This window comes from Eupeodes corollae, chromosome 1, assembly GCF_945859685.1.
Source record: "Eupeodes corollae chromosome 1, idEupCoro1.1, whole genome shotgun sequence".
Lineage (NCBI taxonomy): Eukaryota > Metazoa > Arthropoda > Insecta > Diptera > Syrphidae > Eupeodes > Eupeodes corollae.
The window spans coordinates 151,265,978-151,288,261 of record NC_079147.1 but is presented as its reverse complement, the minus strand read 5'-3'; the positions used below and the strand labels follow the sequence as shown (position 1 = coordinate 151,288,261).

Genomic DNA, 22,284 nt, shown 5'->3' with positions numbered 1-22,284 from the left:
TCTAAAGAAGCAGCGATTTGCAAGAGTTATTCGTCGTTTGATTTCAGCGCTGGTGTCGTTGTCTGCATTAATAGCGGTGTCTAGGTAGACAAAGTCCTTAACTACCTCAAAGTTATAGCTGTCCATGGGGACGTTTTGTCCAAGACGTCGTCGTTCAGTGTCCTTTTTTGATGACAGCATATACTTGGTCTTGCCCTCATTGACCACTAAACCCATCTTCTTCGCTTCCGTCGCAATGATCAAAAACGCTCCACTGACATCACGCTTTGATCGTCGAATTATGTCAATATCATCTGCGTATCCGAGTAATTGGATGGATCTTTGGAAGATTGTGCCTCTAGTGTTGACGGTTGAATTTTGCACAATTCTTTCCAGAACGATGTTGAAGAAGTCGCATGACAGTGCATCGCCTTGTCTAAAACCTTTTTTGACATCAAATGAATCTTTTCCGACCTTGATAGAGCAGCGTGCATTCTCCATCGTCATTCTGCACAAACGGATAAGTTTGACAGGGATGCCAAAACTAGACATTGCTCGGTAGAGCTCTTCCCTATAGATGCTGTCATACGCGGCTTTAAAATCGATAAAGAGATGGTGGGTATCGATTTGAAGGTCCTGGGTTTTTTCCAAGATCTGCCGTAGTGTGAATATTTGGTCGATAGTGGACTTTCCTGGTCTGAAGCCACACTGATAAGGACCAATCAGGTTGTTGACGAATGGCTTCAGACGTTCACATAATACGGTAGAGAGGATCTTATACGCAATGTTAAGGAGACTGATGCCTCTGTAGTTGGCGCAGTTTAGAGGGTCTCCTTTCTTATGTATCGGGCACACTATTCTGAGATTCCACTCATTTGGCATGCTTTCTTCCGACCATATTTTGCAGATGAGTTGGTGCATGCTCCGTACCAAGTCATCGCCTGCTGCTTTGAATAGTTCGGCAGCGATGTTAAGTTAAGATATAGCTATCTTCACTTCGTCAAGGTCGGGTAGGCGGAATTGTTGATCTGCGTCGCCGAGGTTGAGTGGTTCTATCTCCCCCTTACAGCGGAAATCGGTTCGTCGTCGCCGTTATATAATTTGGAGAAGTGATCTTTCCATATTCTCAGCATCGACTGTGGTTCTACTACGATGTTCCCTTGATCGTTTTTACAGGCTTCGGTTCGTGGCTGGTACCCTTGGGAGGTTTTTTTTACCTTTTGGTAAAATTTACGAACCTCATTCCTGTTGTGACATCCCTCTATCTCCTCGATCGCGCGCTTCTCATGCTCTCTTTTTTTCCGTCTAAGAAGTCTGTGTTCCTCTCTCCTCTTCTGCTCGTAGAGCTCGCGAGCAGCTCTAATCCTTTTGTGCAGCGCCGTTTTGTATGCCTCTTGTTTCGCTGCGTGAGCTTGCCGGCATTCGTCGTCAAACGTCGCTGTGGTGGCCGTGCGAAACCTAGCACTTCAGAGGCGGCATCTCTGATGGCTGCAAGGCAATGTTGCCACTGGTTTTCAATGCTTAATGCAGGAAGCATAGGACTCCTTAGGAGGTTCTTAGAGACTCGATCGGAAAAGGACATGGCAGTCTCTTGCGATTGTAGCCGTCTAACGTCGAATCTTCTCACAGTACTTCCTTGTTTTGGCTTGGATCGGGATATCCGTAGCCGTAGTGGTCCGAGTCAATGTTGGCCTCTCGGAATGTTCGGATATCCTGGATACTGGAGAAGTGTCGTGCGTCGATCGCAATGTGTTCAATCTGGTTGACGGTTGATTGATCAGGAGATTTCCATGTCCCCTTGTGGATATTGAGATGCGTGAACTGCGTACTAGCTACCAGAACGTCTCGCCCCGCAGCGAAATCGACCAGCCTGAATCCGTTGTCGGAGGTGGTGTAGTGCAGGCTGTATCTCCCGATTATCCCACCAAAGATGTCTTCTCTTCCTAGCTTGGCATTAAAATCTCCTAAAACAATTTTAATGTCATAGCAAGGGCACTGCTCATATGTCTTGTCCAAGAGCTCGAAGAATATGTCTTTGGTGTCTTCATCTTTCACCTCTCTTGCACTCAGCAGATTTATTGCAACATCCAGGGTAATATTTTGTTTTTGGTATTTGTTTGCAAAGGCTAAATGCTTCCTATCTGGCCTCTCGTGCCTGTCCTACGTTTAATGAGTCTATCAAGTTTAATGAGTGCCCTGCACATTGTACAAAAGTGGGAAATTTAGATTTTTCTTTGATTCTTGCCTGCAGACCATAAAACTTTCCTGACATACTCGTATTTGGCGCGTTGTCGTAGCCACTGCAATCTGTTATCGAAATGTCATGTTCCTCACAAAAACTTCAATATGGTTTCCGCTAAATAATCAGATCTATGTTCGTTAATTGGAATAAAGTCCAAAAATGAGACACATTGGTTGTACTATCAACGCTAATTGATAAATATTTTGCCATTTTGACTTCTTTTACAATAGTTTTAAAAACCTGTCTTTCCATGAGATGAATAAATTCATTACAGACATTTGTTGAAATATAACACGCATGACCACTTCCTGGATTTCCAAATTTGCTTAAATGATCTACGAGAAACGGGTCAAACTCGCTAGACAACTCAATGCATCCCAAATAATAGAGGTTAAGGTTTAAGCAATATTTTAGACCCCAAACAAATTTAACGAATATAACATGATTTTTATTTTTCATTAAAATTTAATGACACAATGTAAAATATTAAACAATAATTTTTTGAACTTTTTTTTTTAAATACATACACATACTCATATATTATATATTAGATTTACAACAATATAAAAAATATATATAATTACTATTTATAAATACTATTACACAATGATTTATTATTTGTTCCAATAAAATTTTACTTTAATCAATAACATAATCCGATAAATAAATAATATTTTTTAGTAAAGTTACTACCGCGAGACTTTTTTGTCTTAAGTAAATAAAATAAGCATAAAACATTTTACAATATTTTCGTCTGGTATATCGTTAAGAACTTTTACGTACATATATATTATGTATATATATTAACAACAGTCTATCTACAGAAGCACTACGATTACTTATACATAATTACGTCTTCTTAAAAATTCGATTTTTTGTTCTTTTGATTCTTATAAGTTACTAAACTGATAGTTTGGGACGTATCGCTTCTGCTCGACTGCGAATAGCCTTTATTCTTTGGTTACAATACACTCGGAGAAATATAGCAAGGAAAACAATTAGAACTCCGAAGACTCCTAAAACAGATATGCTGTGATTGTATATGATGCACGACAGCATTATAGCAGCGGCCTGAAAAATAAACAAAAATCAAAATATTATATAATTTGTTTTAAATCTTTTTATGTTTTTTTTTTTTTTTAATTTAAATAAAAGCGCAGTGAATTGTGTTGGAGACATAATCTTTTCTTAGCGACGCAGATAGACTCTTGAAAATCAAATAACAACGGAGTTAGAATAATGTGAGTCAGTGGACGAGTATGTTAACAAAATTATTAATACGGCGTATAAAATAAGAAGCATCGGACTTCAGTTAAGTGAGGAGTGGATAGGAACTTTTCTGTACTTTGCTGTACGGCCTCCTTTACGAAAAAGCAGAAGCGTATGAGATGTTTTCAGTGCAACAAGTATGTCCATTTTGCTGGCAATTGTCCAAATGCTAAGAGTTCCAACAAGTCGAATAATAAGAACCAGCTTCTGTTCACCGCATTATCAGCCAAGTATGTGGACTCAAAAGAATGGTATTTGGACTCAGGTGCGTCCAAGCACATGACCCTTCGTCGTAATTGGTTGAACAATGTTCCGAATGCGAGCAGCGATAAGCTGGTGATTGCAGATAAAAACATGATGACTGTAGGTGGGAAAGGCGATTTGAAGTTGTTGTTGTCTACTGGTGAAAGTACTGTTGCGAATCTTCTCTCCGTGAGCCGTTTAACAGACAGTGCCAATTCTGTTGTGTTCAGGGGTAATCGTTCCGAGATTTTTAACAATGACGGTTGTTTGATTGCAACTGCATCAAAGAAAGAAGGTGTTTATTAAGCTAGACCAGCCATCTGTCGAGCATGCCAACATATCGATTGCGAATGAACAAAATAAATCTGTACGACAGCGTTGTCGGTCGTATGGGACACCCAAGTGCAGATGCTCTACTTAAACTAAAGAAGATTGCCGACGGGGTGAGTTTATTGGAAAGTGAGGTTGTCGACTCGTGCGTAGTTTGCTGCAAGGCAAAGCAGGCTAGACTTCCATTTAAAAGCACCGTAACGAGAGCAAAAGATATTTTTTGATTTTTGTAGATGACTTCAGTCTAAAAGCTTTTCTGTACCTTTTGCAGAACAAATCCGAGGTTAAAGAAAAATTCGAGCAGTTCAGAAGTCTCGTTAAAATCAAACTCAAAAAACCATTAAAGTTTTGCGTTCCGACAACGGTTCCTAGTAAAAGGTGTTGCTCAACTGTTTGCGTAAACATGGTATCCAACATCAAAAAACAGCAGCAGAGCAGAGCCAAACGGCTTGGCAAAGCGAATTAACAGAACGGTGCTAGAAAAAGCTCGTTGCTTGCTTTTTGATGTCGATTTAAAGACTGAATTCTGGGGTGAAGCAGTGATGACGGCAGTATTCATCATCAACCGGTCTCCGAGAAAAGGTTTGGCAGACATTACACCAGAGGAAGCCTGGGCTGGAGTGAAACCCAATCTAGAACGTTTGAGGGTGCTTGGTTGTCAGGCAATGGTTCACGTACCCAAGCAGAAGCGAAGGAAGTTTGATCCCAAGTCAGTACAATGTATACTAATCGGGTCCAGTGAGGACAACAAAGCCTATCAACTTCTTAATCCCACTACTTCAGATGAACAAATAGTGGAGGGGGTTCAAATCAGCTGCTGATAGTGACACATATTATTCGGAGTCCGAGGCTAACAGCACTGATGTTCCTGAATCGGACAACGGATATAGTCCACCGAATGGAATCAATAGTGCCATAACTAACTCCGAAATCAGAAGATCATCGAGACCTAAGAAACCTACAGTCAATCAGGATTTTGTGTCGTTCATTGCTCGTGAAGTAACAAGGGATCGTATGACATCCAAGAGGCGTTGTCAAGCCCAGAAGCTGATATGTGGCGCGCAGCAATGAGAGAAGAGTTCGAAGCTCTTATCAGTAACGAGACCTGGAATCTTGTTCCTAAACCGGTAGATCGTAAGGTGATTGACTGCTATAAGTGATTGGGTCTATAAGACGAAGCGTGATTATTCTGGGAATATTTCACGTTACAAAGCGAGGCTTGTAATAAAGAGCTGAGTCCAAATCAATTGACTATGAGGAAACGTTCTCACCGGTAGTCAACCAGCAGATTCAATAACAATCTGGGTAAGCCTGATTGGTCAGCTATAAAGCCTATTTTCAGGTACCTTAAAGGCACTGTAGATGCGAAACTTGTTTATACAAAACATGGCAAGTCAGAATTCTGCGTCTACTGCGATGCAGATTGGGCCTCCGACGTAGATGAACGGCGCGGCGTTCAACTACAGGCTATGCGTTTATGCTACAAGGATCACCGCTTTCTTGGAACTCCAAGAAGCAACGGACAGTAGCGCTTTCAACATCAGAGGCAGAGTATATGTCTCTATCGGCAGCCACGCAAGAAGCACTTTGGCTAAAGCGCTAAGTTGGAGAACTAACTGGTAACACCCCTACACCAACTATGTACTGCAACAACAAGAGTGCGATTGATCTATCACAACTAAATGCTTATCGAGCTAGATCAAAGCACATCAACATCAAACACCACTTTGTAAGGCACGAAGTTACCGAAGGAAACATCAAAGTACAGTATATCAAGGCCAAACAAATGCTGGCAGACTTCTTAACCAAAGCGGTTACAAAAGTGAAGAACGATTTTTGCGCTAAAGGGATAGGGTTGAGATTTGCCAAGTAAACATTTTTTATTAAATTTAATTACTTTTGTTTAAGTGGGAGTATTGTAATAGAATAAACTAAAAAAATTAAATTACTGGCAACTCCTTTCAGTTGTTGTAACCCATCTTTATCCTACATTATTTGTTATAATTGTAATTTAAATAAAATTCTCTCTCTTGCATTTTAACTTTCAACGAACCATGTCGTGTTTTATTTCTTGTGCTCCGCTCTATATTCCATTTTTATATTTTCTATCAAGAGTTCGCTTGGGGATTCAATTTATTTATTGGTGACTAGCAGAATAATTGACGAAACTGGGCAACTCTTCTGCTAGAAGATTCGTTAGTAGAGGGACACCGCAATGTGGTGTTCTATCTGCTCTCCTCTAGTAAAAAAGTGAAATAGGGTGATTTTTAGAAAAGGAAATTGATTCTTTTAGAGACAGGCTAGACGAATGCTATTTTTGTATCTACTCGAAAGGAAAGCTTTAAAGTAGCACAAATTAACAAGCTTGATAGGAGGGATACTACTCGAGCCAACAAGAAGAATCCAATTAACAGCTTATTCTGCTGCAAGTAAATTGACTTCTTTAACAGCAGTGTTATTTTGTATTGTTGTCCTTTATATTTTCATACAAAGAAACTTGACCATTGTTGATTTGTAGAAAAAAACAATTATAACTTGTCTCAGCTTTATAACGGGTGTTTTTTTAGACGTGTGGTTTTTAATCTTGCAAAACTTTTTTCGGAGTAGGTCTTTTTGACAGCTGTCACATTGTTTATGCTCACTTTGGTTTGCTATTCAATACTGAAAAGACTTACAATGGGTGAAGCTTGAAGCTTAAAAAGAAACGCTTGAAGTAGAATCTGTCATTAAAAACCGGCATTTTTAAGCAAACGACGTCCACAATAGTGAAGCGCGACAAGAATTAAATCTGCACAGCATTAAGTCAAAAGTATTGAACGTAATCCCTTAACGATCCATATAAACCATAAAAATCGTGCAAGTTTATTACCGATATAATGGTTTGATTCGCTCGACGACGAAAAGAAACAGTCAATCCATTGAAGGGCATATTGTCATTTGGACAGCCGATTTCCGAATAAAACAAATGTCTCAACAAGAATGTTAACTTTAGATCTTTCAATTTTATTAGCAAAAATACGATACAGAAAATAAGATAAAGAAAAAAGAATACACAAATGTTAGAAAGTATAAAAAAAAGAAAAATACAGGGATGACGATATTATCTAGTGTCGTGGGCATGTGGCATGGCTTCCAAGATGTGCGATTTAAAACCGCTGAGCTATATTTGTTTAGGCTATGTGATTTCACTTATAAACGCAGATAAGATCGACATAATTGACCCCTTGGAAGAGATAGTTCGGTGGTTTATTGCTGACATACGCCAGAAAGTGATCGAAAATTGGACTTTTCCTCTACTAGTCCGAAATCATTTTTAGAACATAATATCAAACCCTTATCTTTATTTATTATTGTAAAAATGTTTGACTTTAACAATAAATTACATGCGTTTTAGTTCTTTTTGAAAACCAAAGGGCTAAAAACACCCTTGATTATTTCTTTTTTTCTATATTTGTTCATAAGCTGAATGTGTTCAAAACTGTTCATATATTCGCACTACAGCATACTTCTTTATTTCAATGAACACTAATGTAAGCTGTCACCCAAATGAGAGCTTTTAAATTTGCATAGTTTAACATAACTGTTAGTCCAACAAAAACCTATAAAACTGATTGAATTCAGATATTAAAATCACGAAAAATTTAAAATTCATATAACATCAACCCACATACTTTCAATAAATTAAAGTTAAACAGTGAGGAAATGCTAAAGATATATAAAGTAGAATTCATCTCTTGCCAATACATTTTATCGTCTCATATTCACGGCTGACAAAACTCATGGCGTTTTCGCTGCTTTCTGAAGTGAATGAGTTTTATAGTCGTGGAGTAGACCTATCTGGTAAGTGCAGGTAACAAAGTTTGATCATTACTGAATTTGCATATAAAATAAAGTATTTACTTAGGCTTTTTTCAGACCATGTGAAATAATATTAAAACAAAAGAACAGAAAATTGACTGTTTTGAGACTTACCTGCCGCAATGTCATTATTATTGTAAACACAACTGGACCGAACACAGAAATTGTATAAAATATAAACAGCTGTCCAATTGTGGAACTTATCGACAAAACTATACAATCAAATATGAACTTTGGATGCTGAAAAAAAAACAATAAATAAATGAAACATCTTTCGATTTCAAATCATGTTTTATTGAGTTACTTACTTCAGAGGCAAAAGTCAATGAATCCATAAATCCTCCTTGCATTGATAGCGATGCCGCTGTAAATATCGTACTTGACAAATTGACTCCACACATCATTTGAATTGGTGACATAGAATAAGCTTTGAATAGTGCACCTTGCCAATTCGTTGTAAAACTATCAAAAACCATGTACATTACTAAGAGGAATACTCCCGTAATTGTTGTTACCGAAGAAACTCGCTTTTCTTCTGCACTACCAGTCATAAAAAAAACCATTCCAACCGATATCATTACTGCCGTCAGGTACTCATAGCATTCGTATTTTGTGCGTGACATGAACTTTCCCATCAGCATCACCGGAATGATTTTACATGACTTAGCCAGAACTTGAGTCGGAAAATTGACAAACTTTAAGGCTTCATATTGGAACCAAGCACTCATAATGTTCGAAAACGAAGCAAATGAATACTTGTAGAGGGGCGTTCGATGACGTGGCTCTTGTCTCATTCGTATGCATATGCCAGCTATGCTGAAGGCTAGTAATCGATTTGCAAAAACAAGGAACTGCGAATCCTTGAAATGTGAGGTTTTCCCTTCGAAATTCACATACTCTTGTGTCATGATTTTCTCTTGAAGAACACCCCATGTAAGATAGGAACACATAAGGCCAGCAAAACAATAAGTTAGCAAAACGGCCTCCTGGGAACTTGTGCGTTTTATGGAGCTGCTAACTGAGCTTGCGGCAGGTGATGACAGTCCTGGTGGAGTTTTTGTTTGTGAAGAATCGATGCGTTCGCTGTCGTTGTGGATAGTTCCAGTGATGCACATTCGAACTGCCGAATGGATAATTGTTTGATCTAAGAAGAAATAAATTTTATAATATTATTTAACAAATAACGAGTTATGCAAAAATAAGATTTTCCTTGCTTTATTAAACTCAAAAAAAAACTTGTCATTTTTTGAATGCTTAATAAATAAGGGTTGGAAAGGAGGTGTCGATGTACTTTGTTCTGGTATTTCCTATTCACTGCCAAGAAAGAACGTGGTAGAAATTCCACATTCAGAAGGAGTTGGGCTCAAGGGTAAACTATTCCACTTCGGGCGTATATATGTTTCATAGTTTGTAGTCAGATCAGAAGGAGACCTATTTTTTGCATTGTCTCAGAAAACTCAAACATCATGGTGACAGCTAAGTTTTATAGTATAAAAGCTAAGTATCTCACCATTGCTGCTATTCTACCACCGTTCCTAAAAATTACTATTTTAGACTTTTCTAAGTTGACAGCAAGGTTCCAATTATTGCAATATCTGCCGATTGTAGGGTACTAGGTCGTCAGAAAGAAGAATTATGTCGTCCGGGTATAACAAAATATTTATTTGCATACCATTCACAGTGAGACCAGTTGGAAGTTCTAAGTGTAGATCGTTTAGGAATAGTACAAATAGAAAGGCACTCAGTACGCATCCTTGTTTGACTCCTTTGGATGTCTGGAAGAAGCTAGACGTACTAGTTCCATCCCAGACTATAGCAGTCGTATCTTTGTACAATAAACGTATAATAGACAACAGTTTTATAGAGACGCCTATGTTTGATAATTTGTTAAACAATTCTTCTCTGTTAATATTATCGAACGCCGCTGACAAATCTACGGAAAAAAGCGTAAAGCTTTTTTTTCTGGCTCAGCTGAAGTTGGATGATACAAGAAAGGTGGTAGACTTGGTCAACTGTACTATATTGTTTTCTGTATGCAGCATGGTATTCGTCGAGTATGTTGTTCTCTTCAATCCAGAGAGTGAGCCTTCTAAGCAGAATTGTTGTAAATATTTTGTAAAGCGTGTCAAGAAAGGAGAGCCCACGATAGTTGGAAGCGATACTGGCATCACCCTTTTTGTGTAGAGGGAAAATTATTGACTTTCTGAAGAAAGAAGGTATATTTCCTGTTTAAAGATATCTCTTAGTAGAGTGCGTATCTCTTCAACAAATGAAATGCTTGCGTTTTCGTAGAACTCATTCGGAATACGGGGTGCTTTATTTTCATTTTTTGTTTCTATTGCTGAAGACACTTCAGATAGTTCTATGTGACTATGAAGCATTGGAATATGAATGGTTTCGAAAACTGTTATAGGTTACGTAATACTTGACGTAACTGAATTCAGTGTGCCATTGAAATGTTCCATGAACTCGTTAGCCGTGATTTGTATTCCAATGTTCCAATATAAGAGAGCCTTATATTTTTTGTTTGCTACGGCATAATTTTGTCTACTAGCTTCCAGGTTATATTTCTTAAATACTCTGTGCTTTCAAGGATTCTTTTCTAGCAATATGACACTGTGAATCATACCAAGGTTTCTTCCTTTCGAATTTTATAACCTGATTGTTAGATCGTCCATTGGCTTCGTACACACACTTTTTTATTGTCTCACATCTTGATTCAATGTGATCTTCACGCACAACGTACTGAGGTATAACTTCGTTTAACTTCTTTATGTAATCTGGATGTTTTCTTTCTACCCACTTCAGCCTTGGAAGTAACTGCATTGTCGAATTATTATTGATGTCTTCAGATGACTTTATTTTTAGATTTAAGGGCATGTGGTCAGAGTATGTCTTACAGCTTACAGAAAAATATTCAATGATTCCTAACGAATTATAAGATGAACAACAATAGTCAATGACTGATTAACCTCTACTCTATACGAATGTAAATTCTCCACTTGTATCACCAAAGCTTCTCCCATTAAGAATAAATGCACCAATATCTTCCAGAAACTCAAGAAATGCATTGCAGTTTCTGTCAGTTGTAGAATCTTTTGAACTTCTAGAATCAGGGACTGACTGCTGTGGTACTGCCCCAATATCTACTGAACCCCTCAATCCTGTTCTGACATTAAGATCCTTCATCAATATGAAATTACTCATCTCAAATTCTTCCAACGAATTTTTCAAAATGTTTTAATCTCTGCTCCACTGGTTGCAGTTTAGGTAGCATGGAACTAAATTGACAGTTTCACCTTGAAATATACCTCTTAAAATGGTAGTTTCATTATAGTTTATAAAGTGTAGATGGAGTGCAGACTCTATACCTTTATCATACCCAAATAAACACCCTCCGCTTGCTGGAACCCAGTGTAGTTTAAAACCTTTGAAGAATTTTTCATAGTATTGGATGTGTTCAGATATAATAAAAGTTTCATATAAAAAAAGGTTTTAAATTCATATATTTATATTTAAAAAAGTTACATAAAATTGGAATGTTAGGTCCCTTAACAGACCACGTGCAGCCGAACAATTAGCGGAAGCCCTAAACTGCTGCAAGGCAGATATTACAGCCATCCAAGAAGTGCGATGGGATGGACCGGGCAAACGCAAACCGGGCAAAAGACTGCGATATCTACTACGTCGACTGCTACGGAGAACAAAGACAGCGTCTATTTGGGTGTGGATTTGTTGTTGGAACTAGGCTCAGGCAAAAAGTCTTGAGTTTCAACAGTGTGAGCGATCGCATCACGACAATCCGCATCAAGGCTTAATTCGTTAACATAAGGAGAAAGATGAAGACACCAAAGACATATTCTTCGAGCTCTTGGACAAGACATATGAGCAGTGCCCTTGCTATGACATTAAAATTGTCTTAGGAGATTTTAATGCCAAGCTAGGAAGAGAAAACATCTTTGGTGGCATAATCGGGAGATTCAGCCCGCACGACACTACCTCCGACAACAACGGATTCAGGCTGGTCGATTTCGCTGCGGGGCGAGACGTTCTGGTAACTAGTACGCAGTTCACGCATCTTAATATCCACAAGGGGACATGGAAATCTCCTGATCAATCAACCGTCAACCAGATTGACCACATTGCGATCGACGCACGACACTTCTCCAGTATCCAGGATATCCGAACATTCCGAGAGGCCAACATTGACTCGGACCACTACCTCGTTGTAGCCAAGGTACGGCTACGGATATCCCGATCCAAGCCAAAACAAGGAAGTACTGTGAGAAGATTCGACGTTAGACGGCTACAATCGCAAGAGACTGCATTGTCCTTTTCCGATCGAGTCTCTAAGAACCTCCTAAGGAGTCCTATGCTTCCTGCATTAAGCATTGAAAACCAGTGGCAACATTGCCTTGCAGCCATCAGAGATGCCGCCTCTGAAGTGCTAGGTTTCGCACGGCCACCACAGCGAAACCCCTAGTTTGACGACGAATGCCGGCAAGCTCACGCAGCGAAACAAGAGGTATACAAAACTGCGCTGCACAAAAGGACTACAGCTGCTCGCGAGCTCTACGAGCAGAAGAGGAGAGAGGAACACAGGCTTCTTAGACGGAAAAAAAGAGAGCATGAGAAGCGCGCGATCGAGGAGATAGAGGGATGTCACAACAGGAATGAGGTTCGTAAATTTTACCAAAAGGTAAAAAAAACCTCCCAAGGGTACCAGCCACGAACCGAAGCCTGTAAAAACGATCAAGGGAACATCGTAGTAGAACCACAGTCGATGCTGAGAATATGGAAAGATCACTTCTCCAAATTATATAACGGCGACGACGAACCGATTTCCGCTGTAAGGGGGAGATAGAACCACTCAACCTCGGCGACGCAGATCAACAATTCCGCCTACCCGACCTTGACGAAGTGAAGATAGCTATATCTTAACTTAACATCGCTGCCGAACTATTCAAAGCAGCAGGCGATGACTTGGTACGGAGCATGCACCAACTCATCTGCAAAATATGGTCGGAAGAAAGCATGCCCGATGAGTGGAATCTCAGCATAGTGTGCCCGATACATAAGAAAGGAGACCCTCTAAACTGCGCCAACTACAGAGGCATCAGTCTCCTTAACATTGCGTATAAGATCCTCTCTGCCCTATTATGTGAACGTCTGAAGCCATTCATCAACAACCTGATTGGTCCTTATCAGTGTGGCTTCAGACCAGGAAAGTCCACTATCGACCAAATATTCACACTACGGCAGATCTTGGAAAAAACCCAGGACCTTCAAATCGATACCCACCATCTCTTTATCGATTTTAAAGCCGCGTATGACAGCATCTATAGGGAAGAGCTCTACCGAGCAATGTCTAGTTTTGGCATCCCTGTCAAACTTATCCGTTTGTGCAGAATGACGATGGAGAATGCACGCTGCTCTATCAAGGTCGGAAAAGATCTTACCGATTCATTTGATGTCAAAAAAGGTTTTAGACAAGGCGATGCACTGTCATGCGACTTCTTCAACATCGTTCTGGAAATAATTGTGCAAAACTCAACCGTCAACACTAGAGACACAATCTTCCAAAGGTAAATCCAATAACTCGGATACACAGATGATATTGACATAATTGGAAGATCAAAGCGTGATGTCAGTGGAGCGTTTTTGAGCATTGCGACGGAAACGAAGAAGATGGGTTTAGTGTTCAATGAGGGCAAGACCAAGTATATGCTGTCATCAAAAAAGGACACTGAACGACAGCGTCTTGGGCAAAACGTCACCATGGACAGCTATAACTTTGAGGTAGTTAAGGACTTTGTCTACCTAGGCACCGCTATTAATGCAGACAACGACACCAGCGCTGAAATCAAACGAAGAATAACTCTTGCAAATCGCTGCTTCTTTGGACTTAGAAGGCAATTGAGAAGTAAAGTCCTCTCTCGAGCATGTAAAATCACCATCTATAAGACACTCATCATCCCGGTTCTCATTTATGGCGCTGAGGCCTGGACCCTGTCAAAGAAAGATGAGAGCGTCTTAGGATGCTTCAAGAGAAAAATTCTTCGGGCGATTTTTGGTCCCGTACGCATAGATGGAGAATGGAGGAGAAGATATAACGACGAGCTGTACGGGCTGTACAGCGACACTGACCTAGTTAGCAGAATCAAAGTCCAACGGCTTAGATGGCTAGGTCATGTAGAGCGGATGGACATCAACGCTCCAGCCCGGAAGGTCTTCGAATCCAATCCCGAGGGACGGCGCAGTAGAGGAAGACCGGGACTCAGGTGGCGCACCCAGGTGGGAGAGGACCTCAACCAACTTGGCGTGCGAAACTGGAGACAGCTAGCTAGGGACCGAGCTGGCTGGAGACGCTTGTTGGTTGAGGCCCAGGTCCGCCCCGGACTGTAGCGCCACCTTAAGTAAGTAAGTAAGTACATAAAATTGACTTATTTGCAAGACCAGCTACATTATAACATAAAACCTGACAGACTTTGGGTTGGTAATTTTTGAGGTTTTGTATATTAGAAACATGATTCTTCGGTGGATCTAAGACAACAGCATACGTCGACTGCGTTCTCAACAGAAGTCTTTATTACGCCTTTTGGGTTGCACTTGTATCGTCTGCGCTCGTTAACAGTGAGAGTTCAACGTTTTATTTCGATACGAAAGCCGTTGTCAGCTCTGGAAAGGCATCGTTTAACTTGCGGCAAATGCAATTGTTCTGACCGTTCATTTGCAGTAATATCCTTGTTAATGGAAATCCGTGTTCCTGCTAAGTGTATAGTTGATGACTGAACCACCTGGACTTCAGTGGAATTAGCAAGTTCAAATACAAATGCCGTTTTATTTGCGTTTGCTGGGCTAATTTTACGAGCATGATTAGTGGTAGCAGACACTCTAAGGGTTGAGCTACATACTTGCTGAAATTCAGTTTTAGCTTGTATACAGTGATTTGTATACTCCATTGCTTGTATTTGTTTTACTGTAGTGATCGAAGATCAATACAAATGATTTAGGTTTTATGTCCCGTAGAGGATATGATAAAATAGATTTTTTTGGTGTTTTTGTTGCTTTTTCCATTTCTCGAGCTATGTCGAGAATTGTTTTTAAAGCAGATGAAATACGTTTCTTCCACTTGGGGTCTATAACTTGAATGATTTTTTTTGTATATAACTGAACTTTTGCAGAAGACCAGTTTTACAACTAGATTCCAGATGATTTGTTTAGGTAGGTAGAAATGGCGATCTCAAGGCAACCTAGCCTGAGATCCAATTAGCACTGTAGTGCGCCGTTTTGATACCAAAAACTCGCTTGACCTTCGATTGAAAGGGATAGATTTATAGAGAATCTTCATAGCGATTATGTTAGAGCCATTTTGTCGCATTGAGAAAAGAGATTAGGTTCCCAATCGTCGTCTCAGATAGCTCATCAAGTTCTTGAAAGAATGCTTTTCCAAAGTATTTCATTCTAGTGTTTGCCAAAGCAGGACATTTGCAGAGGAAATGGATTATCATTTCACAAAAGGTGTTGTGAGAGATACCCAACTTCTCTGCATGAACTCCTGTAGGCCAATGTCCGGTACAATCCTGGCTATGTCTTGCCTTGGCCTGCATAGAAGATCGTTTGTACGGGTTTTGTTATAGGTGGATCATATCTTCTTAGATATAATGCAGTTGGGTAAATTGCTCCACCTTCGGTTTGATTCAGTTTGGTAGATAGAAAAGATTTTTCCCTTCATAGCACCAAGAGGAATTTTCACCATTTCCGCAAGTGAGCTATGAAGGGCCGATCCTTGCCTGTCTAGCTCGTCAGCCTGTTCTTTTCTCACGATTCCACTATGGCCCGGAACCCAGATCAGGGTGACACCGAGGTTAATATTCAGGCTCGCAATCTCATCGCGACATTGCTGGACCAATTTTGATGAGGATATGGCCGAGTTAATGGCTTTGACAGCTGCCTGACTGTCTGTAAAGATAGCCGCATTTCGGTTTTGATTTGGGTTTTGTTTAAGTATCTTACATGCCTCCCTTATTGCCAGTAGTTCAGCCTGAAAAACGCTAGCAAAGTCAGGAAGCCTAAGGGATTTGGCTACATTTAGGGATTCAAAAAAGATCCCAGAACCAACTCCGCACTCCATCTTTGAGCCGTCAGTAAAGATGGTTGTGTCGAAACCTATCGAGACGATGTCATCCTCCCAATCTTCTCTCGATGAGAAAATAACCTTAAAACCCTTACTAAGGCTCAAAGTAGGAGTGCAGTAGTCAGTGTCTACCGAGATAATATCTGAGGGAATCAATTTCGTTGTGTTGCTGTGACCATAAGGTTTTGACAATCAGCTGTTTGATTCCTTCAGCCTAATAGCGCTGCAGGAAACTATGTATTTAATAAAAAGTTCGATTGGTAGAAGATCCAAAATAATGTTTAAGGCGTCCTTTGGGCAAGTACGCATGGCCCCTGTGGTGCCCACGCAAGCTGTTCTCTGAACCTTCTTTAGGTTATTAATATTATAGGCTTTGCTAAGAGCAGTCCACCACACAATCGAACCATATGTTAAGATTGGACGTACTACGGCTGTGTACGTCCATAAAATCATTTTCGACTGAAGTCCCCACTTTTTGCCGAAAGTTTTGCTGCAGGCGTAGAAGGCAACACATGCCTTCTTATGATTTGTTTACTCTCTTGTGAAATTTATAGGGTATAATCATTATTATTATCACGTACATTGTTCATTTATGCTTATGAATGTTCCGCTAAGAAGCGTGGCAGAAAATTATTCTTTGAATCTTTTTACAGAACAAGCTACGATAGTAATGAGCCAAATTATAGTTTAAATTTTTCAATATATTTAGTTAAGTAACTCTATGGATACATAACAATAATTAAATTATTAAGATCAAATCTGTTAGCTTTAAACTTGTAGATAAATAAAAATTGAAACAAATATATCATCGTTAAAAATGACCTTACGAGTAAACCTGTAATAGTTTTTAACTTATCTCTATCTGGATTATCTAAGATCTCTTTTTTTAATTTGTTTTTATTTTTACCTCTCGAAGTTAATTGTTTATGGTAATTAAAAGAAAATCCCAATAACTTACTTGTTTTCTCCAAATAACTTGTGCGATTAACATATTTATAGATTAGGTAACCAGGTACAAATACACAGCTATAGCCAAAACAATTGACTATAAGTTTAAGCAACCAGGAGTATTCTTTGGCCTGAGATTCTACAAGTTGTGACAGTGTCTTCTGAGTGTAATATCCACCCAAACTCACTCTCATCAAATCCGAGAAAAAATGTATCACCAGCAGCGAAACCAGGATTAAACCGCTATAATAGAAACATATAAATTATAATAACAGATAACGATAACCATCTTAGGCAGGATATAATAGAAACAAATGAAAACGAACATTATGAAACTTACCAGATAATTAAATCAGGAACTATGTTGGCCATTGTGGTGCTGATAATTATTAAAAACGTCGTGGTCGTTGTCGTTGGCGGCGTTGAACAGTTCAGGAAGGTTGTTTGCGTTTCAAATTGTGCGAGCTTAGGTTCTTGTCCTGATGTTAGTTTCTGGTTGACACGTAATATTTTATACAGTCGCGAAGTCGTACCTCTTTGCTTTCTTGATAGTTTTTCTTTTTTTTGTTTAAAAAGCCCCTCAAGGCATTTTAGTTACGCCGAAAGGTTGCTCGTATAACTTATCATTTTACTGTAGTTTCGATCATAGGCTTAAGCTATCGTCACTTGTGTTTTTTGTTGTTTATTATAAACATACATAAGAACAATATTTGTTTGTTTTATGGATAAATTTGTATAAATTATGCCCGCAAAACAGCCGCAGGCTATCGCGCGCAGAGCAAAAACGAAAACCAAATGTTTTTCTCGTTCTCCTTTTAAAGAATTGCTGGTAATGTAGTTTCTAGTTGATGACAGCGAATGTCATTCACCTGAAAGTGACAGGAAAATAATATTTTGTTTGTATTAAGGAGAGGTGAATTTTTAGTACACTTATGATCAACAAATTGTGCTATGGTGGTTTCATACATAAATGTGAAGGGGCTTAGTCATTTAAAAACCCACGATATTTTTATAGAAATAAAAATAAATGACGAACACGTCCTATTTGTGTTGAGTATTGTTATAAACTGAACTTTATTTTCGAGCAAACTGTTTTTTATAAACTATTTATTAGAGTTGCATATTTCTAATTTTGATATATTTGAAGGGATTTGATAAAAATCCAAGGAATAAATGATGAAAGGAAACGCTTTTACTTTTAATTACAAAATACTTTTAATTGAATATAAAATAATAGAGAGAAGTCTAGAACAATCCAAAAGCGAGAAGCGCCAAAAAGAGAATGAAACAATTCAAAATGCAAGAATACTAAAAGGCGTGTTTAGATAAAAGAGATATAAGGTATGTTCAGATAATAGACACAAGACACAGAACTGAATCTTAAGGTTGATTTGCAGTTCATAATTTCAACAATATTAACAATTTATTTATTTTTCAAAAGCTGTCGTGTTTCTTATTTTGATTAAGTATCATCCTTGTGACTCTATGGTGGAGGCATCTAGTGGCTACGGCTACATTATCTCGTTTAGAATATTTCGACTTAACCTTTTTATATAAAACCTCCAACGCCGCTTAGGTGAACGTACAAAAATTCCTACCGATTTTGAAGTCGCATCAAATATTAATTGAAACTCTAATGAAGCTAATATAAATTTAACAATTAATTAAATGTCTCTTTTTTTTTAAATTTGTTGAAGCCTCATGAAGTTCAGCCTAAAATCGCAAAGCTTCAAAGTATTTTTGATTCCTCCTGTACACCAAAACCACAAATCTGGCAGTTCTTTTTCAAATCGCTTAGAAAATGAATTTTGTTCATTTAGTTCATCATGTTAAATCCGCCATGTTTTTTTCATCTCATTCAAGGATTTAAGAGGAAGTTAAATTTTTTGCATCGTAAATGAATACAAAATTTAAATAAATAAAGTAAATAAAGATGCTTCTTCGAGTGTTACAAAATATCATATGTGAGATAAATGACAAAAATATAATCTAATTAAAAAAATATACAAAGTGTGATCATCAAATTTCATAGATCTTATTTCATCCCGGAAATTCGGGATGAAAAATTAGAAAGAAATTTTCTATTTTTGTCTTCAATAAATCAAAGCAGTTTATGAAGGTATATATACAGTGAGTGTCATTAATATTCGGTTTTTATTCTTAATCATACTTGTGTTGTTTTTTCGTAGTAAAAGTTGAATTTAGGTTTATTATTTGGTTATTTTATAAATGAGTATATTATTCCCTAAATATATCATCACAATTTTTGCAATCACTTAATTACATTAACATATACGATGAACAACGCAAAAAGGACACATGTGGCCGCTTTATTAATATTCGGTTTTTTGTTTTCTTTGCTGAGTTTGACATTTGTTCCGATTAACAGTTTTTCTATTCAAGAGTACCGTTAAAATAAAACGTTGAGTAGACGTTTGCATACAATTTTAAAACGATTTAGTGTCAGATCGTTTTGGTTTTATTTAAAAAGTTAATCATAGGTCACAAAGGAAAAAATGCAAGCCTTGAAAAAAGAAACCTTGTTATTTTTCACAATAGTAAAGGTGATTACAATACAAAAAATTGCTGATATTTTAGACATGAAGCCAAACACTTTCAGTGATATTGTGTGGAGATGGAAGGATGGAACCAAAGAAACAGATGGGTCAACCAAAAAAGTTAACAATGAAAGAAGAACGGCTTATAGTAAGGAAAATTCAAGGAAATCCTCATTTAAGTGCACCAAAAATTTGGCAATAAGTGATAATGGAATGCGAAAAGAAAATATCTGCATCAACGGTACGCCGAACCATAAAGACAATGGTCGAGTTGCCCGAAAAAATCCATTTATCAATATGCGCAACAGGCAAATTCGGATCAAATTTGCAAGGTAACAAAAAATTAAAGATGCAACTTGATGGGATGATGGAAGAGTTATGGTGTGGCTCCACGGCTTCTGTATAACTGTCCAAAAACTACACTTCCACAATTTCCAGACCTTAACCCAATCGAGAATTTTTGTGATGAATTGGACTGTCAAATTCGCGAAAACCCTGTCTCTTCAATAAGTGTACTAAAGCAACGGCTTCAAGAAGAATGAAGCAAAATAGACATTGAATACCTTCAAGCAATTATAAAAAATATGCCCAAGCAACTGTACGGAGTTTTATCCAATCAAAGGTATCGAACAAAATATTAAAATCAATGGTAAGAAAGATTAATTAAAAAGTTGATCTAAGTAATGCAATAAAACCGAATATTAATAAAGTGTTATTTTTTGAGTTGTCGTATTCTTTATTTATTTTATTTTGTTAATTTGCTATTTTAATTAAAAAATGTATATATATTCAAATTATTAAATACAAATTATTTTAAAGAAAAACTGGTTTTTAACTTTTCCAAAGTTTAAAGTGTTTTTATGGAAAGAAACAAAAAAAAAACGAATGTTAATGGCACTCACTATACATAAGCTAATTATGTTGATAAAATTAAGTGTAAAATGTGAATTGAAATAATTAAAATGTTGCGCCCTCAAGGGCATCCGTAACCGCCTGTTATTTTTGTTAGTATGCCAATTCTTGTACCTGTTGTAATTTTCGTTGCAAAATCTCCAATATTCGCTCAATAAAATTAAGGTCCTGGCTTTGGGGTGGAGAGTAGAGTATAGTTTCCGTGGAGCGTAGTAAAAGATCCAAACTTTGACGATATGAACCGTATGTTTTGGATCGTTATCTTGCTGAAAAATCCCAGTTTGGAAAATGTTCAAAGCATGGACTTCCTGTTTTTAGCTATGGTCTCACCCAAGAAACTTTTCTATCCAGCTCGGTGAGTGAGGTCACTTTCCACTTTTGAACGCTTTCCGATCCGCAGTAGGTTTGGTTTTCATTCGCTCTGCGTGACCCAGTCATCTCAGTGGTTGTGCATTTATCCACCAAGCTTAGTCTTAGCCTCTTCCACTCACCCTCCATTTTCATAAACCTTCACATAGTCCTAGCTTCTTCACCGTATAGCTGGACGAAGATGACATAAGGTCTTATATAGCGACACTTTGGATACTCGAGGGAGGGTTTTACTACTCATTTGCTCTCTAGCCTAGGTAGATAAAGTCCTTAACTACTTCAAAGTTACGTCTCTCAATGTTGAAGTTTTGACCGAAACGTCGTCGGTGTTGTAGGTCCTTCCCTGATAACAGCACTTATTTTGTTTTGCCCTCATTAACAGCTTAAGCCATTTTTGCCGCCTCATTAACCTCTTAAGCCATTTTTGCAGCCTCTAACATTGTCATCAAGTTCAATGGGATTATTCGTATGTCAATGTCATCAGGATAGAATTTTGAAACATAGTGCTTCTAATTTTGACGTGGGAGTTCTGCACTATTCTTTCAAGGCCGATATATAGAAACGACATGACATCGGATCACCTTGTCTAAGACCTTTTTGACATCAAAAGATTCGGTAAAGTTGTTACCAGCCTTTATTGAGCAGTGCGAATTGTACATGGTCATCCTGTACAAATGGAAGTTTGTTAGCGATGCCATAAATTAACATGACTATACAGTTTGTCCCTGTAGAAGCTGTCCTATGCGGCCTTGAAATCGATGAACAGATGGTTGAAGTTGATTTGATGTTCTTGGGTTTTTCTTTATGATCTGTCGTAATGTACATTGATCGACTGTGCGCTTTCCTGGTCGAAAGAAATACTTCTAAGAACCTGTTAGGTTGTTGATGATTTTGTTAGCGATTTCAAGGAAACTGGTTCCTCTTTGAGTGGTGCAGTTTAAAAGGTCTACTTTTTCAGTATCAGAATTCTGTTCCAAAAAGAGTTTATTATAAATACTAACTTACCAACTCTAGAAGCTGTCTCATCATTGCGCTGCTTAACGTATGTAATGTTAAACCTAATAATAATAATTGATAAATTGAACAAAAATAGTTAACCATTTTTTTAATATAAAACGCTCTTGAATATTTTCTTTTTTTTTGTCAACATTTTTGTGAATCAGCGTAGCACGAATCGTGCAAAAAAAAATAAAACATAATAACTTCATTTGTGTGAATAATCGGCCTTTTTTTATTTTGCAGGTTACTATTTAGATTAATCAAAATGATTGCTTGGGATACTGAAAAAAGAATTTGGATAGTGCAACGGTACCATGCTTTGCAGTCCATCATTCCCGTCCAAAGAGAATCTAGGCGGGAGTTTGGTGGTACTCCCCCGAGTAGATGGATTATAAATAAGGCTGGTGAACATGTTTCCTGAATCTGGGACCATCGCACGA

At 38.1% G+C, this 22,284-nt stretch overlaps 2 protein-coding genes across 3 annotated transcripts in view; both read right to left on the bottom strand.

Annotated features, from left to right (window-relative positions):
* Nucleotides 1–22,284, bottom strand: part of LOC129943098 (ras association domain-containing protein 8) — a 447,741-nt gene that overhangs the window by 342,441 nt on the left and 83,016 nt on the right. The gene's annotated exons all lie outside the window — the stretch shown is intronic.
* On the bottom strand, nt 2,655–17,821 carry LOC129943101 (adenosine 3'-phospho 5'-phosphosulfate transporter 1). Its single transcript, XM_056052335.1, has 5 exons — nt 17,347–17,821; nt 17,017–17,249; nt 8,230–9,065; nt 8,036–8,161; nt 2,655–3,292 (listed from the first exon to the last, which is right to left on the bottom strand). The coding sequence occupies exons 1-5, from the start codon at nt 17,376–17,378 to the stop codon at nt 3,122–3,124; spliced, it is 1,398 nt and encodes a 465-aa protein (XP_055908310.1). The 5' UTR covers nt 17,379–17,821; the 3' UTR covers nt 2,655–3,121.